Source organism: Lynx canadensis, chromosome E2 (assembly GCF_007474595.2).
Source record: "Lynx canadensis isolate LIC74 chromosome E2, mLynCan4.pri.v2, whole genome shotgun sequence".
Classification (NCBI taxonomy): domain Eukaryota; kingdom Metazoa; phylum Chordata; class Mammalia; order Carnivora; family Felidae; genus Lynx; species Lynx canadensis.
In genome coordinates this window covers 60,953,636-60,976,707 of record NC_044317.1, presented here as the reverse complement: position 1 = coordinate 60,976,707, position 23,072 = coordinate 60,953,636, and the positions used below count along the sequence as shown (strand labels likewise).

General features: G+C 52.0%; 1 protein-coding gene across 1 annotated transcript; it reads right to left on the bottom strand.

Annotated features, from left to right (window-relative positions):
* Positions 1-2,734: 2,734 nt before the first annotated feature.
* On the bottom strand, positions 2,735-22,337 carry ZSCAN1 (zinc finger and SCAN domain containing 1). The gene is made up of 8 exons (XM_032591307.1): positions 21,855-22,337; positions 19,165-21,499; positions 11,810-11,946; positions 4,923-5,034; positions 4,649-4,723; positions 3,774-4,429; positions 3,454-3,569; positions 2,735-2,957 (listed from the first exon to the last, which is right to left on the bottom strand). The coding sequence occupies exons 2-8, from the start codon at positions 19,532-19,534 to the stop codon at positions 2,735-2,737; spliced, it is 1,689 nt and encodes a 562-aa protein (XP_032447198.1). The 5' UTR covers positions 19,535-21,499; positions 21,855-22,337.
* Between the last annotated feature and the right edge of the window lie 735 nt (positions 22,338-23,072).

Here is a 23,072-nt window from a genome sequence, read left to right as displayed (position 1 = left end):
TGGAGGCAGAGTTCGCCTAGACACAGCTGCAGTCATCCAAAGATGGAGAAAAGACGATAGAAGAGAGAGAGGGAGGCGGGCACAGTTCAGTGCAGAGGAGAAACTGGAACAGGGCAAGCCTGGGGCCTTGGAGGGTGGAGAGACGGCATAGGGGAGGCTGTTGGTTTTCTTTCGCACTAGGGTTCTTTGGACAAGCTCAGGTGGAGGACAGGGACACCAGGCAGATGTCACTGGAGGGCAGTTGGTCCGTGGGATGCCGAGGCAGACATCTTCGGAGAATTCACGCAAGGATGGCTGGGGGGGGGGGCATGGCAGTTAGGGGTCTGACTGATGCCTTGCTGGCAGCAGCCCCCACTCTCTCCTGCAATCCTGCTCCATCCCAGAGAGCTATGAACATGCCTCTGACTTAGGGGGATCGGAATGGAAACTGCATTGGAATAAACTCCTGGTCACCAACCAGTGGGGACACTGGATAATCCTGTCCATCGTGTGTGCTGTACCTGAAGACTCAGGCTGACTGTGGGGTCAAGACCCTCTCCCCCACCTTGCCACCTGAGCTTCGAAGAAGAAACTCCGCCTCAGCAGGATGAGAAAGAAGGTGCTTGGGAAGGGAGCTGAAGCTCACAAGAAATTAAGGCATGGAGTAGAGCCGGAAGCCCTCAGTGAGGATAAGCCAGGATGCTGTAGCGAGGCAAGAACAAGGTCCGGAGGCCCAGCTAGAGAGAGCTCCAAGAAGGCAAGTGCAGCAAATAGCGCGAAGGCAGCAGAGGGACCTGCATGGCCCGGGAAGGTGCCAGGGGACACAGGCTACGGATGGGTGCAGGAAGGAGGCAGCTTGGTTGAGAAGCAGCAGTGGGCTGGGCGGGGCAGGTCCAGAAGAGTTTTCCAGTTGAAAGGCGACTTATGGATGATTAAAAGAAGGTCTCTGCTTATGTGGGGTCAGAGTCAATCCAACACTATCCAAGTTCAAAAAAAAAAAAACAAAACACTTGTAAGGCTTTTGTTGGCATGGGGGCAAGTGGTGCCCAGCGATGAAGGGGTAGGGATGGATGTCAAGCTGAATCCAGATGCACGTGGGCCATCCCCAGCAGTGGTGGGGTGAACTGAGGCACCTGGGTGATCCAACACCTGCTCTGGGGAGATCCAGGGTGACCATAATGCCAGATTTTTATGTGACATCTATGGTTTGAAAAATGTTTGCATTTATCTTTAAAAAAAACAAAAACACAAAGGTCATTCTGTGAGTCAAACGGAAACGTGTGCAGGTCAGTTTTGGTCAGTCCTAAAAATCCTGCCTAAAATCTTCCAGAAAGCAAGCAGATTAGTAGGTGTCAAGGGCTGAGAGAGGGGAGGTGGGAAGTGACTGCTAGTGGGTACGGGGAACCCATTCTGGGAGTGATGAAAATGTACCAGAATACATGGGTTGCACGACCCTATGCATGTACTTAATGCCATCGAATTGTGCATTATGAGTAGTTAAAATGGCACGTTTTAAGTTGTGTGTACTTTATCATAAAAAAAGTGAAAAAGGAAAAGGTGGGCTGGGACAAAAAAGAAGAAGAAGAAGAAGAAGAAGAAGAGGAAAGGGAAAGACCACATAGAAGAGCCCTGCGTTTGTGCCAGGCTCCCAGGGTCTGTGAGGGCAGGAGGTGGCCTTCCCGGGAGTGCAGGAGGGCCGGCAGGTGAAGGGCGCCCCCCGGAAAAGCTCCTGGAACTGGCGCTGGCGAAGCTCCTCTTCTGTCGCCTGCGGAACACAGACGGCGGACTGCCCAGCTGAGCGCGGCGCTGGGGGTCGCTGTCGCCCAAGGAACGCGGCAGGCGTGGCGACACCCAGACAAGCGGCGGGTCCCGGGTCGCCTGCAGGATGAGTCCGCCAGGGGTCGCTGTCGCCCGGGGAACGCGGTGGCGGGGGTGGCTGGTCCCAGGTTGTTCAGCTAGACGAGCCCTTCGGTGGTCGCTGTCATTCGGTTAGGTAAGTGGTAGGCGCGGCGACACCCGGGAGATAAGGTGGGTGTCCTGTCGTCCCACAGGACGAGCCCCCCGGGGGGGGTCACTGTCACCTGGGGTAAGCGGCAGGCGCGGCAACACCCAGAGACGCGGCGGGTCCCGGTGACCTGTAGGACGAGTCCACCGGAGGTCGCTGTTACCCGAGGGATGCGGCGGCGGGGGTGGCAGGTCCTGGGTCGCTCTGCTGGACTAGTTCGCAGAGGGTCGTTGTCACCCGGGGTAAGCGGCAGGCGCGGCGACACCTGGGAGACGCGGTGGGTCGCGGGTCGCCCCACAGGACGAGCCCTTCGTGGGTCGCTGTCACTCGGGTTAAGCGGCAGGTGCGGGGACGCCCGGGGGGTGCGGTGGGTCCCGGGTCGTCCCGCAGGACGAACACCCGGGGGCCACTGTCACCTGGGGAACGGGGCAGGCGCGGCGACACCCAGAGACGCGGCGGGTCCTGGGTTGCCTGCTGGACGCGTCCGCAAGGGGTCGCTGTCACCCGGGGGACGCGGCGGCGGGGATGGCGGGTCCCAGGTCCCTCCGCTGGACGAGTTCGCAGAGGGTCGCTGTCACCCGGGGTAAGCGGTAGGCGCGGCGACACCCGGGAGACGCGGTGGGTCCCAGGTCACCCCGCAGGACGAACACCCGGGGTCGCTGTCACCCGGGGAACGGGGCAGGCGCGGCGACACCCAGACACGCGGTGGTTCCTGGGTTGCCTGCAGGACGAGTCCGCCAGGGGTCGCTGTCACCCGGGGGACGCGGCGGCGGGGATGGCGGGTCCCAGGTCACTCCGCTGGACGAGTTCGCAGAGGTTCGTTGTCACCCGGGGTAAGCGGCAGGCGCGGCGACAGCCGGGAGACGCGGTAGGTTCCGGGTCGCCCCGCAGGACGAGCCCTTCGTGGGTCGCTGTCACTCGGGGTAAGCGGCAGGCGCGGCGACACCCAGAGACGTGGCGTGTCCCGAGTCGCCTGCAGGACGAGTCCGCCAGGGGTCGCTGTCACCCGGGGAACGCGGCGGCGGGGGTGGCGGGTCCCGGGTCGCTCCGCAGGACTAGCCCTTCGGTGATTGCTGTCACTCGGGGTAAGCGGCAGGCGCGCCCGGTTCTGGGGTCGCCCCGCAGTATGTGTCCGCCGAAGGTCGCTGTTACCTGGAGAACGGGGCGGCGGCTCCCGGGTCGCCCCGCAGGACGAGTCCGCCGAAGGTCGCTGTCACTCGGGGTAAGAGGCAGGCGCGGCGACACCCGGAGACGCGGCGGGTCCCGGGTCGCCCCGCAGGACGAGTCCGCGAGGGTCGCTGTCATCCGGGGGACACGGCGGCAGGGAAGCGGGTCCCGGGTCGCCCCGCAGGATGAGCCCACCGAGGGTCGCTGTCACCGGGGAGGGGGGGGACGCGGTGGGTCCCGGGTCGCCCCGCGGGACGAGCCCGCCGGGGGGTCGCTGTCACCCGGGACGCACGTCCGCTCACTGCGTGGCGTGCAGCTTCTGGTGGTCGAGGAGGTGGACCATCCAGGGGAAGGCCTTCCCGCAGACGCCGCACTCGAAGGGCCGCTCGCGACCGGAGGGCTCGCGGCGGCCCGAGGGCTCGCGGCGGCCCGAGGTCTCGCGGCGGCCCGAAGGCTCCCGGCGGCCGGAAGGCTCCCCGCGGGCGGAGGGCTCCCCGAGACCGGAGGGCTCCTCGAGACCGGAGGGCTCCCCGCGGCCGGAGGGCTCCCCGAGACCCGAGGGCTCCCCGCGGCCGGAGGGCTCACCGCGCCGGCCTCCATCCGAGTCCTGGGCCTGCCCTGCCGCTTCCTGGGGGTCGGCCTCTCCTGGCTCCTCGCCCCCGCTCCGGCGGGGCCTCTTGGGCAGCGGCTCCAGCAGGTGGATCTTCCGATGCTCCCCCAGGACAGAGGCGTGCAGGAAGGTTTTGCCGCACTCGGGACACGAGAAGGGCCCCTCTTCCAGGTGGCGCTTTTGGTGCTCCATGAAGTGGGTGACCCAGGTGAAGACCTCCCCGCATTCGGCGCACGCGAAGGGCCGCGTCCCTGGGGGGACTGGCGGCGCCGCTGAGCTCCCGGAGGAGGGGGCAACAGCCGGTCGCCCTGACTCTTCGGGGGAGGCTTTGGTGTCCTTGAGTAAGGGCAGGTGGGTGCTGCTGGCATCACGGTCCCCAAGTCCCTTTTGGGGACTACTGCTCTGAGCACTTGGGAGGGTGAGGTCTGCAACCAGGCTGGGCTGAGGGCGCGGGTGCAGGGGCTTCTCCGGAGCAGGCCCTTGGCCCGCAGTGCCCTGAAGCACAGTGTCCCTGGGGGCAGCCCCTGCCTGCCAGGCACTCCCTTCGGCCTGGGGAGTGTCCTGGGCCAGCCTGGGGAGACAGTGCCTGTTTTCGAGGGCTCTGTCCCGGACCTGCCCACAGGGAGGCTCATCCCAGACACTAGGCTTCACAGGCAAGCAGCCCAGGCCTGGGGAGGGTAAGGGAAAAGGGTTGTTAGTGAAGGGACAGAGGCTGGAGGCCACACTGCCTCCCCGCCCCTGCCCCCCAAGGGCTGCAGAGAAGGGCAGGCAGCCAGCTGCTGGTACTCAGTAGAGCCTTCTTGTTCTCCATCTTTCCCTCTCTTAAGATAAAGGGGCACGTGGGGTTGGGGGCAGATCCCACAGCCCCGGGGCCCCCTTGTCCTCACCTGGGCAGGCTGCTGAAGGGACCCCATGCTGCAGCATCCTCAGTCTGTCTGCCTTCATGCTGGGAGGCTGAAGCCCTGGTCAAGGGGTGGAAACGTTTGAGTAGCTGTTGGGGCAGGGGGTGCCAATATCAGTCCCCACTGTTGGTGTGCACAATCTGGAGGAGGTATAGAGTTAATCACCAAAGCTCCCCCCCACCCCCAACACTGCCATCAGCAAAGTCTAACCCTTGCCAGGCCCCAGTCCTCAGGATTGCTGTAGGACCCAAACACTCACCGAGTGAGCCCAGGGTGCAGGATGCCTCGGCCCCCGCCCTGGTGTGGGGACTCCGCTGGGGCTGGGCAGGCTGCAGCCACTCGCCCTCCTGGGGGAGCCCCAGCTCCGATGCCTGGAATGGCAAACACAGTCCCATTCAGCAACTGCCCCATGCCACCCACAGCTTGGAGCAGCCACCAGAGAGCCATCCACCCAGTGCCACCACAGCAGGGGGACAGACACCATTGCCTCCTTTCAAAAATCCAGGAATAGCGAAACTAAAGCCACTGCCTCCCCCCAAAAAAGGTGCCAAAAAAAAAAAAGCCACCAAACCAATAAATAGTAGTTAGTAACAGTTTATTGTGCATATAGGAATAGTCTGTGAACTGAGAGCTTTCAAATCCAAGATTGATAGGAAGTTTGGAGGCTTATACAGTGAAAGTGAGGAAGGCATTTTAACTTTTTTGGTGACAGTTATTACCTTTGTAATAGGTAATACTGGGGTTTTCCAGTGGCGGGGGTTGACTCAAAGTGATTATTCTTACACTGCGTTTGGGAAAATGACCTAAGTTTCTTTAATAACCGCCAGAGGCATTTGCACAAGGTGGCCCAGATTATAATTCACTTGTTTTGCGGAACACACTAAATTAAGTTTCACTTACTGTGGCTTTAAGTGGCTTTGTCTGCTCAGGGAATGTTCAGATCTTGTTTCCTTTTTTATTTAATTTTAACATCCCAAATGCACATTCCCAGAGGGCTGTTACTAGGACATAATTTGAGACACCCCCCCCCTTGCAAAATGGAAATACAAGGCTCCTTTGTGATGTGTTCTATGTGTCCAGTTCTGTGTCAATGTGACTAGGCTAAGGGATGACCTGATCGCTGGTAAAACATCATTCCTGGTATCTGTGGGGATGTCTCCAGGGAAGACCAGCATTTATACTAGTAGTCTGAGTAAAGGTCATCCTCACCAATGTGGGTGAACATCACCCAATCCTTTGAGGGCCCAAGTTGAACATGAAGGCAGAAGGGTGCCTTTATGCTCTCTGCTTGAGCTGGGACAGCCACCTTCTGCCCTCAGATATTGGACCCCACCTTGATTATTGGCCTTTGGACTCAGACTGGGACTCCTCTGGTCCTCAGACCTTTGGACTTGAGATGGAATCCCCACCAGAAGATCAGGGACTTCTTGGCCTTCATAATCGTGTGAGCCAGTTCCTTATAGTAAATCTCTCTGCACTTGATCTTCGCCAAAAGGCCAAGAAACAACAGTAAATCTTTCTGTATGTCTATATAAATCCTTCTGGGTTTGTTTCTGTGGAAAACCCTAACTAATACACCCTCACTTGAAAACCATTGACAATTTCATGGCAACAAGGTGGCATTAAGAAGAGTCCTATGTATGGAGTCAGGTCAATATCACTTATGGGGTTCTGAACTGTTCCTCACAGCTGCACTGTCCCTGAGAACAAGCGCACCCCCCCCCCCGAGGGTGGTGAGCAGCAGTGGGGCTCTAGGTCTCATCTGTCACCAAAGCACTCCTGTCACCCATCCCGCCAATGGGTACACAGATCCCACACAAAGTGATATCAGTGCTTGCCACTGAATAGTGAGAATCTGAAACTTTCATCCAGGCTCTGGCTCCACTTGCTGTATGGCCCTGGGAGCTTTTCCTCTCTCGGTCTCAAAGGGGATATCTGCGCGACTTGCTCAGAGCTAGGCACCTGGCAAGGGCTTCGCAAACTTCCACTGTAGTGGCTGGGTCATTCAGGCTTTGTGGCTAGAGAAAGAGCACAGTGATATCCCTCAATACAAATGAACAATATTCGAGAAAGTGCATTGGGACCAACAAGAAGTGAGAAGCAGGCAGGAGGTCAAGCCCATGTTGGAAAGGCCTGTCTTTGGTTGGTCTCTGCTTTCTGCTTCTCTCAACCTACCCTCCCAGGGTGCTGGAGTGCAGGTGCAGGGTTCTAAGGCTTCCCAGAGGCCCAGACGGGACTGATAGGTGCTGGAGACTCACGGAGGGAGGGAGCTGAGGACAGGGTGCAGTGGGAGGGAATTAAGGTATAAGATTCTTCACTTTCAGGCTGAGAATATATGGATAATGTGTTTGGCTGAATTATTGATTTTCTGTCTCTTGCTAAATACTAGTTTTGATTATAAAACAACATTTATTGAATTCTATAACAGTCACCAGAGAGGCTGCCATCTGCAAGGGAGTAGGCAGGAATTCCTCTCCCTCTTCTTCCTGGTACCCCAACCACCTGAGACCTTCAGCTGCTGCCAGTCCTGCCTCCTCAGTGGCAAAGGCCATGACCATGGATGGTGGAGGGGTTAAGTAAGAGAGAAAGCCCAGGATGCGTGTGTGTGTGCGCGCGCGCGCGCGCGCGCGCGCTGGTGGGGGCGTGCTAGGGCATATTAGTCCGCCTGGTTTGGAAGCTTAGGTTGCCATGCAGAGATGTCTGCAGATATACAGACCTGGGCCAGGCACAAAAAACGGGATATTTCTGGGCCTTCTCTATATCTCCAAACACAAAAATGTCCCCAAAGTCCTGTTGGCCCTGGGGTCTGGTCATTCCAGGGACAGTGTTGGGCAATGAGTGAGATGTGAGGGCCCACATCTGTCATCTAACCAGCCAAGAAAAAGAAAATAAGAACAATGGGATACGTGAATGCCAACCAGCTATTTACTGCTGTTGACGGATTATTATTAATGGCGTTAGTTGAGGAAGCAGAGCTGGGTTTATGTCTAAAAAAGACTTGCCAGGGGTGGGGGTGGGACAAAATAGATGAAGGGGTCAAAAGGTACAAACTTCCAGTTATAAAAAAGGTAATTCCAGGGGCGCCTGGGTGGCGCAGTCGGTTAAGCGTCCGACTTCAGCCAGGTCACGATCTCGCGGTCCGGGAGTTCGAGCCCCGCGTCAGGCTCTGGGCTGATGGCTCAGAGCCTGGAGCCTGTTTCCGATTCTGTGTCTCCCTCTCTCTCTGCCCCTCCCCCGTTCATGCTCTGTCTCTCTCTGTCCCAAAAATAAATAAAAACGTTGAAAAAAAAATTAAAAAAAAAAAAAAAGGTAATTCCTGGGGCTGTAACATATGGATTGGAGATTATAGTTGATAATATATTGTAGATTTAAAAGTTGCTAAGAGTAAATCTTAAAAGTCCTCATCACAAGAAAAAAAATGGTAACTGTGTGGTGATGGATGTTAACTGGACTTATTGTAGTTGATCATTTTGCAATATATACATATATTGAATCATTATGTTGTACACCTGATACATATTAATTGATGTTACACATCAGTTATATCAATTAAAAATTAAAAAGAAAAAGATGTTATAGATACAGTTGGGGGAAAAAAAAAAGTCCTTGAAGCCCAGACCCTAATTGCAGTGCATGGAGATGGGGTGTGAGCATGTGTGTGATTTCCAAGGGGAGAATTCAGGATAGAAAAGGGATTTCCATCAACACATCTGGCTATGTGTCAGGCACTTGTGGCCCATCTGGGGCTGACTTATCCATCATGTGCCAGAAATATAATGCCCAGAGCCCATGAAACTTTTTGGAGAAAGGGGTTTCTCATGATAATGTTTTAATTTCTTTTAAAAGCTGACACATACACAAAATGAACATAGCAACTATTCCAGCCTGGAATATATTCATCTTTATACCAAATGGTCATAAAAATATAACTTTTACTATTTTGTGGAAGCTCATGAATATAACTTTGATATGATTTTTATGGGGCAAAAATTCTTAGGACCCACGAAATTCCTAACGCAACCCTGGGTTCATTGTCCTCTCTACTTTGGTGTATGCAGTGTGTATTGATTTCCTATGGCTGCTGTAACAAATCATGACAAACTTAGCGGCTGAAAACAACACAGATTTCTCTCACAGCTCTGGAGGCCAGAAATCAGTTTCTCTGGGCTAAAGTTAGAGTTGGCCAAGGCTCATTCCTTCTGAAGGCTCTCCAGGGACGGTCTGTTCCCTGGACTTTTCTCAGCTTCTAGACACATCCACATTCTTTGTTTTATGGCCGTTCCTCCATTTTCACTACCTCTGTGCACAGGCCACTGCCCTGTCTCCTGTTGTTAAACCTCCTTCTGCCTCCCTCTTTTAAGTACACTTGTGATTGCATTTAGAATCCACTCAGATAGTCCAGGATAATCTCCTCTGCTCACATTCCGTACTTAATCACCTGCAAAGTCCCTTTTGCCACCTATGGTAACATTCCCAGGTCCCAAGGATGAGGACATGGACATTTGGTGGGGCCAAGGGGGTTGGTGGAGTCATTATTCATCCTGCCACACGGTGTGTGTTTGAAGTTTTCCGCGATAAAAAGTTTTACAAAAAGATACTTGAAAATATATTTCTAGGGTGCCTGGGTGGCTCAGTCGGTTAAGTGTCTGACTCTTGGTTTCGGCTCAGGTCGTGATCTCCTGGTCGTGAGATTGAGCCCTAAGTAGGGCTCCACGTGCTGAGCATGGAGCCTGCTTGGGATTTACTCTCTCCCTTTCTCTCAGTCTCTCCTCTCCCCTCTCAAATAAAGAAAGAAATAAACAAAAAAGATATTTCCTCCTGCAAGCCTAAAACAAGACAAATAATAACTCTTTTTTCCCCCTCAGCCATAGCAGGTCAGAGATAGAAACTCACACAGGTGAGTTCAAGGGCGGGGATGATCTGCCGGTGATGTCTACAAAGGTACACATGTTTCTTTGGTGGGATGGGCTCTTCTGCTGAGGGTGGGTGGATTATTCATCTTTTGTCTCATGTTTTCGTTTAGATGTCTTTCTTTTGTTGTTGTTAATTAACTAAAGAATGAAAACGGTCTCCAGGCAGAAGAACATAGTGGCCAGAGAAGAAACAAAATACAGACTGGTGGGTCCTTCAAAAAACCAGCCATGCAAATCAAACCTCAAAATGATGCTAGACCCCAGTAGCATGAGTGGGGTGGTCTCTGGGGATACACAAGGGACTGGACTTTGGCTTGATGGGAAATATTCTCATTTTTAACGGTTCTTTCATTTAACTTATCCTAATTTTACTTAATTGTATAAAATTGTTGTGTGTGTGTGTGTGTGTGTGTGTGTGTGTGCGTGCGTGTATGTATGCGTGTGTATGCACACATGTTCATATGCAGGTGCGAATTTTAACACATATATAGATTCATGAAACTACTACCACAGTCAGGACCAGAATGGTCCCACAACCTGGGGAAAACTCCCTCGTGCTGCCCCCATATAGTCACACGTTTCATCAACCCAGAACTCCTGCCTGGTGTCCACTGATCTGTTCTCTGTGGCTATCATTTTGTCTTTTCAAGATTGTCATATAAATGGGATTTCATAGTCTGTACCTATTGAGATTAACTGTTTTGATAGCATAGTGGCCTTCAGATCCATCCAAGTTGTGTGTGAATCAAGAGTTTCTTCCATTATGTTGCTGAGTAGTATTCCATGGTGTGCAGGATAAGTGAGTGTTTATCCAATCACAGGGACATGTAGGTTGTTTCCAGTTTGGGGCTATTACAAACAAATGCTATGAATATTTGTGTACAGGTTTTTGTAGGAACATGAGTTTTTGTTTCATTTGGGTAAACACCCAGTCCCAGGAGGGGGATTGCTGGGTCACATGTCATGTATATACTTAACTTTATAAGAAACAATCAAACCATTTTTCCATTTTCCATTCCTACCAGCAATGAAACAGTTCCAGTTTTTCCACATCCTTGCCAGCACTGGGTGCTGTCCCTCTTTCTACTTTTAACCATTCCAGCAGGTGTGTAATGATGTCTCACCGTGGTTTTAATTTGCATTTCCCTGACGGCTAGTGATCTTCCATCTTCCAAATGTGCTCACTGTGATATTCCCATTTTTAAAAGGTAAGCACATGACTCCTGTCCTTTTTCTCTCTGAGCACGGACATAGAAAACACAAGGAAGCCAAAGATGCTTCCAGGTTGCTTGTGAATGGTGTAGAGGGGCTTGGGAGGGGAAGATGGCGGTATGGATCATGAATGAGGGGGGGCCACACGACCCTGTATGAAAGGCAGGATGCCTCATGGACACCCAGGCTGACAGCCACCTGCAGGGGATGAAGATCCTGACGGGTTTCGCATGGAGGGTTAACATTTCAGAGAGGGGCAGATTAGTGAGAGACAGAGGGGCCTGTGGTCTCGGAAAGGGTGAGGTCACAGAGGTGACAGGAGGTGAGAGCAAGGTGCTGTGAATCTGGTGCCGGGGGAAGGAAATGTGGTTTGGCTTTTGTTTCTTTTGTGATTTACCTGTTAACAAATCTACATGGTCTTCCCTGCTCCCCCATGCCCCCCCTACCCAGTTTTAATCACTCCGGTCCCTGCTGGAGGCCTGTCCCCATCACTCGGTGAGTGCCAGACACACCAAGTTTCCCTGGGTCCCTGACACACACTTGATCCCAGGTCCCCTCTCACTTGGGGCCTTTGCAGGAACAGATCTTGCTGCGAGGGACACCCTCTCAGAGTCTTTCCCGGCTCCTCCAAGAATCCACAGGGCTTTCTGGTATAAGACTACTACAGAGAGTAACACAGATGGGACCCAGGCCAGGGCCCCCAGGCACCTATGTGCCGGCACTTGGGAGTGGTAGCGCCAGAAATCTTTCGACCGCCCAGCATGTAGTCGTGGGCTACAGCATCTGGCTCGTGTCTGCGAAAGGACTGGATGAGGGCCCAAGTGGAGGGGGATGAAGATGGTGTCTGTGATGTCTGCAGCAAAGCACAGCCCTATTTTACTGTATTTGGCCCGGCATTGAGCCCCAGCAGGTTTTGGGATTTGTGGGACCACTTAGAGGTGTGGAGTTCAGGCTTCTTGGGAGTGTTGGGGACAGCCTTGCACAGAGCTTGGGTGGGATGTCCTTGAGCCTGTCACAGCACTGATGCCCGTGGTGCCCTGGGAATGTAGGAGCATGGAGCCAGGGGCCCTGGGCTCACCTGGCATGGGTCTTTCTGGTTCTTCCCGTCTTCCTCCTCGCTGATGCTCCCGTCCTGGTGGTCGGTGAGAGATACCAGAACTGGGTGGGAGAAAGGGATGGTGAGAGGCTTGTGGGCCCAGAGCCCCCAAATCCCCCAGGTTTCCTGCACCAGGAGGGCAACACATCCCAGGAACATCTCTGAAGACCCCCAGTGAGGCCAAGGTAAGAGCAATAGTGTGTCACTGCCTCCATCCTTCCAACAAGCTTCTAAATGCAGCCCCACCCCACCCCCTGCTCCAGACCTTTCCACGGCTGCCAGGCATGCCATGGTGATCCCAGAGGCAGCCGAGGACAGGTCTTCTCACCCAACACTCCATGCCCATGTGTGCTCCTGAGAGGCCCATGAAGAGGACATATCCTGTAGCACTAACATGAAAAGCCTGGACAGAAGTCTTTATGAGGTGGAATGTGGTCAGGTAGCAAAGACGGTTGAAGCAGAGCCCCCTTGGATCTACCACAAAACACATTGTAGAGGGACAAAAGCCAGGGCAGAATAACAGTTAACAGAAGGTACACCATTTATAGAAGGTTTAGGACTTGGGAAACAGAGCCATACACTGTTATGGATACAAAATAAGAGGAAAAAGTACAAACATGCACATGCAATGAGAGATTCAAGGCTTTGCCTCTGGAGCAACAGGGAGAGTAGGGTTGAGAGGAGTGTGAGGGGACACGAGGATCCAGTGAACTCCACAGTGTGTCATTTCTTCAAATCAAGCTGCCTTTCAGGAGGTTAGGCTCTGAGATGGCTTCATGGCAGTTACACAGGTGTTCATTATAATACTTTCCATAGTTTTATAGGCTCAAAATGTGTCATATAAAAAGCAAACTGTAGTTTTGGAAAGCAATTTGGCAGTTCCTCAAAAAGTTATACATAGAGTTACCATAGGACCTAGCACTTCTCCTCCTTAGGTGTGTTCCCAAGGGAGATGAAAATATGTCCACACAAGTATCTGTATGTGAATGCTCATAGCAGGCTTGTTCATCATAGCCCCAAAGTGGAAACAACCCAAATGTCCATCAGCTGATAAATGGAGAAACAAACTGTGGTATATCCATACAATGGGGTATTATTCAGCCATAAAAAAAAAAAAAAAAAAAAGAAGTACTGATACATTTTACAACACGGATGAATCTTGAAAACCTTATGCTAAGTGAAAGAAGCCAAACACAAAAGGCCACATATTGTGTGATTTCATTTATATGAAATGTACAGAACAGACAAATCCATAAAGACAAAAAGTAGATTAGATTAGGGGGGAGAAGAGAATGGGGAGTGACTGCTAATGGTCTGAGGCTTACTTTCGGAGGGAGTAAAATGTTTTGGAATTAGATGGTGGTAATGGTTGCACAACTCTGTGAACATATGAAAAATCACTGAATTGTGTATTTTTAAGTGGGTGAATTATATGGTATGGAAATTATGCTTCAATAACATTATTATTTTTAAAAAGCAAACAGGAAGGTAACATTACCAAAAAACGGCAGAGTAGGGAGCTCCCAAAGTCAATTCCTCCACAATTAAGCATCCACGATTAAGCAACAATTAAGCTGGCAAAAACTTCCAGACTTAACTTTTTGGGAACTTGAATTTGATTTAAAAAAAAAAAAACTTACAAGGATGAGGGAATGCTTAATGAAGAAAGAAGCTATTGAATTTCAACTAGAAGGTTTTGTGGCATTTTTACTTACCTGCCTACCAACCCCACTCCCCAGCTAAAAGGGGCTGTGGGGATGGCAATCCATATTATTGGTGTGGCTTGCTGAAGCCACAGGGGGCAGGACATATCTTGTTCCCAAAGAATTGCATTTGTGTGTTTTGACCTGTCTGGTGACTCTCTGAAGGATTGGTTCAGGAGGTTGCCTTCCTTATGCCCTCTCAGAACCCTCAGGACTGGAGTGGCCTCCTGAACAGCATTTGCCAAAAGCATTTAAAGGCACATACTAGTCACAACCTGACATACTAGTCACCTGAAACAAGGGATAAGTGGAGCAAGCAGCAGTGAGACCAAAAAGCCTAGGAAAGAAGAGTCTGGAGAAAGAAGTACATGTAGGAATAAGGACTTTACTAGAGAGTCTAGCAGGCCATGCATATGCTCAGGGCTAAACACATGGTAGGAAACATGAGAAGATCCCAAGCTTTCATCTCTGGTTGATCTTTAGGCCCCATTAACTGGGAAGTGAAGACTTAAAGATAGTTGTAAATGGAGTGGCTAAGCATTGAAGGAGGACCTCAACTCAGAGCCAACCAACAAAAACCAGGAGAGTTTTGTTTTGTTGGCTCCAGGCATTTAAGGAAATCTCTGTCCCATCACTAGCTAACCACTAAATTCGTGAAACAGAAACTTTAGTGAGCACACACAACAAAGAATGTAGTTTTTACAAAAATAGTTCAAAAATAGTTTAAAGAAGTTATCAAAATAAACAATTAAATCCACAATAAGCATAAACAGGCCCTGGAGAGGGAAGAGAATCTGATATCCAGAGTTACCACATTATATTATCAAACACTAAAAATGCCCAGTTTCCAACAACAAATTAAGAAGCATACAAAGAACCAAGAAAGTATATCTCATTCACAAGAATAAAAGAAACTAATGGAAACTATCCTCGAGGAAGCCCAGACATTGGACTTAACTAGACAAAGATTTGAAATCAACTGTCTTAAATACCTTCAAAGAGCTAAAGGAATACATAAACAAAGAGCTATCAAAAATCAGGGGAATTGTGTTCTCAACAAATAAAGGATATCAATAAGGAAAAACTATAAAAAGGAACCAAATAGAAATTCTGGAGCAGAGTATAAGAACTAAAATGAAAAATTTGCTAGAGAGGTTCAACAGCAGATTTAAGCTGGCAGAGAAAAGGATCAGTAAACTTGAAGATAGGTCAATTAAAATTGTACAGTCTGAGGAGAAGAAAAATGAACAGGGCCTAAGGGACTTGTGGGAACACCATAAAACATACCAACAGACATATAGTGGGAATCCCAGGAGGAGAAGATCAAAAGAGAGTGAAAATATTTTTAAAAATAATGGCTGGAAACTTCCTAAAATAGATACAATACATGAATCTACACATTCAAGAAGCTGAACAAACTCCAGTAGGATGAACTCAAAGAGACCCACACTGAGACATGCTATAATCAAACTCTCATGTGGTTCCACATATCAAAATCAAGCTTCGTACTGCACCATATTAATAGATCACATGATCATCTCAATTGACGAGGAGAAAGCATTTGATGTAAGCCAGCACCCTTTCACGATACAGCATCATAATTTTGAGGGACTGAAAGCTTACCCCCAATCAAGAATGAGGCAAGTATGTTTGCTTTTACCACTTCTATTGAACACTGTATTGGAAGTTCTAGCCAGAGCAATTAGGCAACAAAAAGAAAAAAAAAAAAAAAGGCATCTAAATTGGAGAGGAAGGGGTGCCTGGCTGGCTCAGTGGGTGGAGTGGGTGACTCTTGATCTGGGGGTTGTGAGTTTGAGCCCTGCGTTCGATGCAGAGACTTCTTAAAAATAAAATCTTAAAAAAAAATAAAAATAAATTGGAAAGGAAGAAGAAAAACTATCTGTATTCACAGATGGCATGAGCTAATTAGTGAATTCAGCAAAGTTACAGGACACAATATCAACATATAAAAATTAGTGTGTTTCTATAAACACCAGTGAACAACCCCAAAAGGAAACTAAGGAAATTTCATTTATAATAAGAATCAGTTCCACTTATAGACTCAAAAAGAATAAAATACTGGGGCGCCTGGGTGGCGCAGTCGGTTAAGCGTCCGACTTCAGCCAGGTCACGATCTCGCGGTCCGCGAGTTCGAGCCCCGCGTCAGGCTCTGGGCTGATGGCTCGGAGCCTGGAGCCTGTTTCCGATTCTGTGTCTCCCTCTCTCTCTGCCCCTCCCCCGTTCATGCTCTGTCTCTCTCTGTCCCAAAAATAAATAAACGTTGCAAAAAAAAAAAAAAAAAATTAAAAAAAAAAAAAAAAAAAAAAAGAATAAAATACTTAGGAATAAATTTAGCCTGGGAGATACAAGACTTGTACATTGAAATCCGGAAAACTGCTGAAAGGAATTAAAGAAAAATAACATGATTATTTATTATTATTACTAAACACATTCTGTGTTCATGGATTAGAAAAGTTAATATTATTAAGACAGCAAAATTATTTAGTGATCTACAGGTCCAATGTAATCGCTATAAATACCCCAACAGCCTTTTTTCCTTCTTTGCAGAAATAAAGAGCTGGTCCTAAAATTTATATAAAATTGCCAGGGACCCAGAATAACCAAAACAGCCCTAAAATAGGACAAAGTTGGAAGACACATACCTCTTGATTTCAAAATTTACTACAATTTTCAAAATTTGCTACAAGACGAACTTGGCATAAAGACAGACTTGTAGAATGGAAAGGAATTGAGAGTCCAGAACTAAGAGAGTCCAGAACTAAGAATCTACGGCCAATTGATTTGTCACAAATGTACCGGGACCATTCAGTGGGGAAAAGGAGTCTTTTTAACAGTGGTGCTGGGACTACTGGTAATCCACGTGCAAAAGAATAAAGTTGGACCCTTACTTCATACAATATACCCAACAGTGCCTGGTGGTTGCCAAAGGCCCATCCTTGGATCTTCCTGCTGTTTCTGTTCACCTGCCTTTTCCCCTCCTGGATTGGCTGTGCACCCACTAGGTGTCTGGTATTGCCCACTGTCCAGGAACCACCTGATGGTGGACGCCGAGCTCTTGCTCTCATAAAGCTCACATAAACTAGGACAGAGAACTAGGACACATGCAGGGAAAGGATAAACCCTAAAAACATCGCAGAGGGGTAAGGACCCCGAAGAACACGAGTGGCATCTCGCAGGGCAGCCTCTCAGAGGGATGGATGTCTGAGCCAGGCCTTGAAGACGAGCTGGCTACCCCTGGATCCAGTGAGGGTCAAGGCTGCGGACTGTAGGGAGGGAAGGCCGTGGAGGCAGGTGATCAGAGCACCCAGCCAGGACAGGATCTGGGGTCAGAACTGCTGCAGGGTTGGCATAGGAGCTGACAGCTCCCTCTGCTTCTGTGTGAACAGAAGGTAGGATGATGGTTGTGGGGAGTCGTTAAACTTTTGATTGCTGAGGCAACCATTTCAAATACATCCATCTGGAATAAACATATTTGCAGCTGTATGACACAGCTTCCAGCAAAAAAGCAGATAAGGAATTGGGCAGCCCCCAGTCATGGAGGTCCCTCTTTCGGAAAGCCCTGGGTAGTCCAGATAACTGACAGTTTGGGTGACCTAGTTCTCCTTTCTCACACTCTAATTGCCACTCTTCTGCTTTCAATTAGCCAATAAAGAGTATATTTCTAAGACCCTAGACAGCCTCCCTCCAATAAAAGCAGAGCCCCAGGCGTGTGCTCTCTCTCCCAGTGCTCTCCCTCTTGTGCCTGAGAGCATCACTGTCAATAAACAGGCTGCAGTGGGCGCAACACTCCTGGGTACCCAGGTTCACGGCTGGGCCAGAGGGAGGGACACACTATGGACTAAAATGAGAAGAGACCTGTTCTGTTCAGGTATTTTTCCAGACACCAGCCATCAGGAACTTTGAATGGAAATATTGGCTCTGTCTTCACCCTGCATTTGGGCCACAGCGACTGGAGAGGACCACTCACAGGAAAGAGAGTCAGGCTCCCACTGGATTTCATCTGCGCTTTAGGCACCCTGTCCACAGCCCTGCCCCAGCCAGCCCCTGGGCGCATCTCATCCTCAGTGTGCACCTCTTCCTGTTCCTTCCCACTCACTACCCTCCGGGAGGTTCCCCACCCAAGGGATGAAGCCTAATCTTGAGACAGCAGCATGCAGATGCCACCTGCCCGTGTCCCTGACTTCCAGGCATTCACGCAGCAGGTAGAAACGCCTTCTTATGCCCAGCCACCTGCTGCTCCAACTACCTCGCTGTCCACAGGACCACACCTTGTGCAAAACATGTACACAATCCCCCTGCTGGAAAATGATACAGAATCTCAAGATGGCAACAGCAGAGTATTAATGCTAGCCGGGACCTCCTAAGTGTGGCAGGCTGTGTGGGTCCACCAGGGGCCAGCTGCAAAAGCTTTTTGGCCTCTTTGTCCCTGGAACAGTGAGCTCCAAGGGCCACTTTATCTGCCTCGCACGTCTTCGTGATGCCACAGGAACCCAGGAACAAGAGTCCATGATGGCATTCAGTGCCTTCTAACTTGGACTAGGCTCTTGCCTCTGCAAAACAGGACATGCAGCTTTCCCGAGCACGTCAGCCAGCTTCCTGCAGGCGGTGTGGAGACCCGAGACCCCTGTTTTCTGTAGATTTCGAGGCTTTTCTGAACCGAGGGCCTGAAGACACCCTGATCACAGCACCTGTGCCAGGCCCTGAGTTGACCTCCTCCAGATGTTGTGATGGGGTCTGCACTTTTGCTGACATTACTAGGAAAGAGGGAACCCATTTCATGGGCCTGGGAGGCTGGGAGTTCTACAGAGTCACAGGGGCAAGAAAGCATGAGGACAAAGCACCTGTGGGGGAGAGGGGAGCCCAGGTAGCATCGGATCCGCCTGCGGACCTTGCAGCTATCGGAGTCCCCTCCATCTGTTGAGCTCCCTCTAACACCCATTCTGTGACAACCGTGGCCCCAGGTGTCTGTCTCCACAACCAGCCTGTGGACCTCTGAGATGGGTCTGTGTCCCATGGACTGGACGCAGGGGAGGGACTAGCCACCTCCAGGATCCCTGGACAGGGCCTGAGGTGGGAGGCACGTGGTCCACAGCACCTCGTGTGGGCTGAGGGACCCGGGGTCCTTCTGACGGAGAGCAGACAAATGCAAAGCCACAGGCCAGATGGATACATGGTAAAATGGAGGAATCCTCAATTACCGACTGAGAGAAGTGAGGCAGACAGAGGTGTGCAGCACAATGACATTTATGTAAAAAAACAAAAACAAAATCAAAAACACAGGTGTGTGATACGACGACGTGCACTGGGTAGGACATGTACAGGCAGGGGTTCTGCTCAGATGGTCTGGGGCGCTGCTGGTCGGGAGGGGGAACGGGACAGGAGCGGGTGGGGGGTGGGTGGGAGCAGTGCTGGGTGGATGCGACACTGTGAGTCCGAAAGGAAAAAGCAGCGCGATCCTTGGGCACCGGGCCACAGAGACACTGGCCAGAACCCAAACCCGGCACCTGCTCCTCCCCTGCAGCCGCTCGCTCTCAGGGGTGAGGCCCGTCCCCTCACCTTCCTGCTGCGACATCTGTGTGAGGTCCTCCACCAGGCTAGCGGCCTCCCTGCAGGTGCGAGGGCCCTGCGACTGCACCCAGGTCCTCATCTTGCTGGGCAGCGCACCCAGGAACTGCTCCAGCACCAGCAGCTCCAGCATCTGCTCCTTGGAGTGCGCCTCGGGCCGCAGCCACTGGCGGCACAGCATCCAGAGCTGGCCCAGCGCGCGGTGTGGCCCTCCTGCCACGCGGTACTGGAACTGTCGGAAACGCAGGCGCCAGGCCTCGGTATCCCCAGGGCCGGCCAGCTGAGGGGCCCTGTCCTGCTCCCTCAGGGCCGGGGTCTGGGGACTCCTGGGGGAGGCGAGGGCTCTGGCCAGCGGGAGCATCTCTCCGGCCTCAGGGGGCAAGCGAACTGGATCCCAGGACAGTCCCAGCAGCTCCAGACAAACCCAGGTGGCGGCAGGCGGATGCGGTCAGCAGTCAGGGCCTGCAGAGAGGGGCAGGCGCAAAGTGGCCACATCAGATGGTAGCCATCACCTTGCTCAGGACTCCCCTTGGCTCCCCACCTCCTTGCCCTGACCTCCAGTTCCCGAGGAATTGACCCCGGCCCTCCCCATCTCATTCTGACCTGATCTTACACATGGCCCTCACAGGCTACATTGTGAAGACAACACACTGGTCACCCCAGGGCCTTTGCACCTACCGTTCCACCCACACTCCTCTCTGATGCTCATCCCAGCTCAGCTGTCACCACACCAGGGTGTCACCATGCTCTGGTTCAGAATGTCACCCTTGTCTCCTCAAGCCCACTGTGCTGTCTTCACAACCCTTATCTCATCATGAACATATCTCATTTCCCTACTTAGCTTAGTATCCATTTCCACCCTCCATTCGTTTAGTCACTCAATACACGGTTTACGGAGCATCTAGGGGAACAGCATTCCTGCCCTGGTGGAGTAGCAGCACCGCCCAGCAGAACTTCCTGTGGGGTTAAAATGCTCTCCACCTGTACTGTCCAACGTGGTAGCATCAGCCACATAGGGCTCCTGAGCACTTGGAATAAGGAACCGGAGTTTAAATCCCCTCTAAATGGAAACAGCCGGATATGCTACGCAATAGCGCAGTAGAGGCCTCCTGCCTTGCCTGTAGCTTTCTGGCCTTTTCTACTTGCCTATGCTGTCTACTTCTGGCCAAGTTAGAGCTGAAGGAGGAGGTGCTAAGGAGGACAAGGGAGGGATAGAGACTTTAAAAGCAGAGGGAAAGTGGAAAGGGCAGGGAGAAAATAGCATTTTGTGCATCTTCCAAGCTTCCTATAGTGAACATATAACTGAAATGTCAGTCATAAAAATAAAAACGAGCAGGGTTTTTTTTTTCTTTTCTTTTCTTTTTTTTTTTTTTTTTTTTAACACTTGTACTCTGTGCTGATCCGATGATGAAAGTAAAAGCTGGCACGACCTTTCTGGAAAGCACTGTGGCAGCTTGTATATCAAGACGATTCTGGAAGTTCGCATGCTGTGGAATTTATCTGAAATTGGGACAAAGATTTAGGCACCAAGATTCACAACAAAAGTGCCCAGAAGTCAAGCCTGGCAGGATCAACTGCCCTCCCATCACCTGGCAAAGAATTTAGGACTGCAAAATACGTGGTAACATTACATGCTCGAGGGAAGCACAGACATGACATATAGATGGCATGAGGTACAGGGGAGAGTGGGATGCAAAATGATGTATGAGGGTCCCCAAAAGGGCCACTGGGAAAGAGGCCCAAGGGTGGCCAGCCATATACTCCGTGTTCTTCCTAGTCTCTGAATCTCCCCCAAATGGTATTGTGATCATGTGGGGGGAGGGGAGGAAAGAACAAAACCATTGAGGAAGGATTTTTAATGACATGGGAAATGCTTATGACAAGTGAAAAGCGGAGGAACATTCCACGTGATTTTTTCCTTCTGGATCCTCTGGAGAACTTTTCATGTGCACGTGTGTGGGTTTTACAATCAGGAAGAAAGGAGAGGTGTACCAGGGCAGGGAGGGCAACTCACGAGGGCTGTGCCCTGCCAGTAAGCTTCAAGCCTGCTTTCTGACGCCAGCACCCTGACTGGGAGTCTACAAGCTCTGTCACCCCTGCTGAGACCACAGGCAAAAACACTCTTATGCTGTAGTAACACTCTCCTATGTGTAGTTTTTAAAAAGTAAAAGGGCCCGTTCGCAGCTCCACAAGGTTCAAGCAGCCATTCTGCTCTGGGATCTCAGACCTTACCCTTCTCGCCGGTGAGCGGGGAAGTGCGCCCCGGGCGGATTCCAGGGTGGAGAACTGCAGCCCCTCAGCACCCTCCGGGGTCCTGGGATGAAGTCTACGTGGGGAGAAGCTGAGTTTATGGAGGATCTAGAGGGGATCAAGTGGGGCCCCTAGCTGAAAGCACCCGAGGCCTATGGGCACGTGTCTGGGGTCCACAGTTGTCATGTGGGGGTGTGGACCACATGGGAAGCCCAGGCTGATGAGGGGTCCTGAAAGATGTAGGGGTCTTAGGCTGATGGGGCGGGGACTTAACGTCTATGTAGCAAGGAGGCTCTGGGGCCTACGTAGGGAGAGCTGTGGGTTTTGAGGTCCTGGAGATCCACTCTGGGGGTACCCTGGATTGATGTGGGGAGGGGGGTCTCTGAGTGTCACTTGTGGGGCTCCAAGCCACGTGGACAGGCCAGGCTTACCTGGGGTGGGCACTGACATCTGTTGCTGACACTGTGTCAGGTTCGGGGCTGCTGGCTGGTGGGGGGAGGGAGGGCTTGGGCTGGGCGGAGGGGGGTCCGGAGCGGACGAACGAGGGTGGAGGGGCTTTCTGCCCCGGCTTCTGGGGAGGGGAGATGCCAACCGGGGCCAGGGCTGGGCGGAAGGGCGCGCCGCGGCCCCCTGCCCCCTCCACCTCAGCCCCCCGCGTGGCCTGCGAGGCTCGCCCGTCTCCCTCATCCCGGGGCACCTCGGGGCCCCCCGACGGCTTCCCCGACCCGGCTCGGCCCCGCCGCCTGCCCCGGGCTGTGCCTCCCGCCCGAGCCCGGACTCGTCTCCACCCGCGCTTCCTCTAACGCGATCCCGGCCAGCGCCCGCCGACTCCGGAGCCCTCGGCCCGCGCCGCGGCCCCTTCCCGCGGCCGGCCAGCCCGGCGGGCGCACTGACGGACGAGGGACGGGCGGCGGGAGGGCCGGACGGGCCGCGGCGGACTCACCGCGCGCGGGCTCCGCTCCGGCCAGGGCCGCTCCGTCATGGCGGCGCCTCGGCTGGCGAGCGAGCCCTGCCGCCGCCGCGCGGACTACAACTCCCAGAACCCCGCGCGCCGCGGGCGACCGCCATTGGCTCGGAGGGGCGCACAGAATCGTCCCCGAGCGTCACGCGCCACGGGCCCCCTGGCGGGGAAGGAGGGGTCGTAACGCACGGGACTTCGCCGACCAATCGGAAGCCGCCCGGAATAGGTCCTTCGCCCCCACGGTGCCCCAGAGTTACCCTGGAGGGATTCGGTCGCCACGGCAACGGGGCACGCCGCGGCGCGGCGACGTGAGGATGGTGCGGGGTGGCTGGTAAGAGGATGGGGAGGGCTGCCCGGGCGCTCTCCTTTTGCTATGCGCTTGCCAAACGAAAGGCAGAAATTCTATTTAAACAACGTGGTTTCTTGTTTGTTTGCTCTAAGAGTGTCTCACATTTCGTATGTTAAAAAGTATTTTTAAATATAAGTCTGTGTTAATATAATATGTCCCAGAATAGGATTGCCAGATTTAGCATATCGATGACACAGGAGGCACAGAATTGCAGATAACAGCGATTTTTAAAAAAGTATTAATGTGTTTCACATTTAGTGTATCTTTTAAAAATTATAAAATATATGTAGATTAGTAGAAGTAATTTTCAGTGTAGCTATGTCCCACAGTAGACTTGCC

Coding starts and splice junctions, on each gene's coding strand:
- ZSCAN1 (XM_032591307.1), bottom strand. CDS start 19,534: ATGCTCCCGCTGGCCAGAGCCCTCGCCTCCCCCAGGAGTCCCCAGACC. Junction 11,947..19,164: donor ACAGATGTCGCAGCAGGAAG/GTGAGGGGACGG, acceptor TCTCCCACCCAG/TTCTGGTATCTCTCACCGAC. Junction 2,958..3,453: donor CAGAAGCTGCACGCCACGCA/GTGAGCGGACGT, acceptor CTCGTCCTGCAG/GCGACTCGGGACACGCCACG.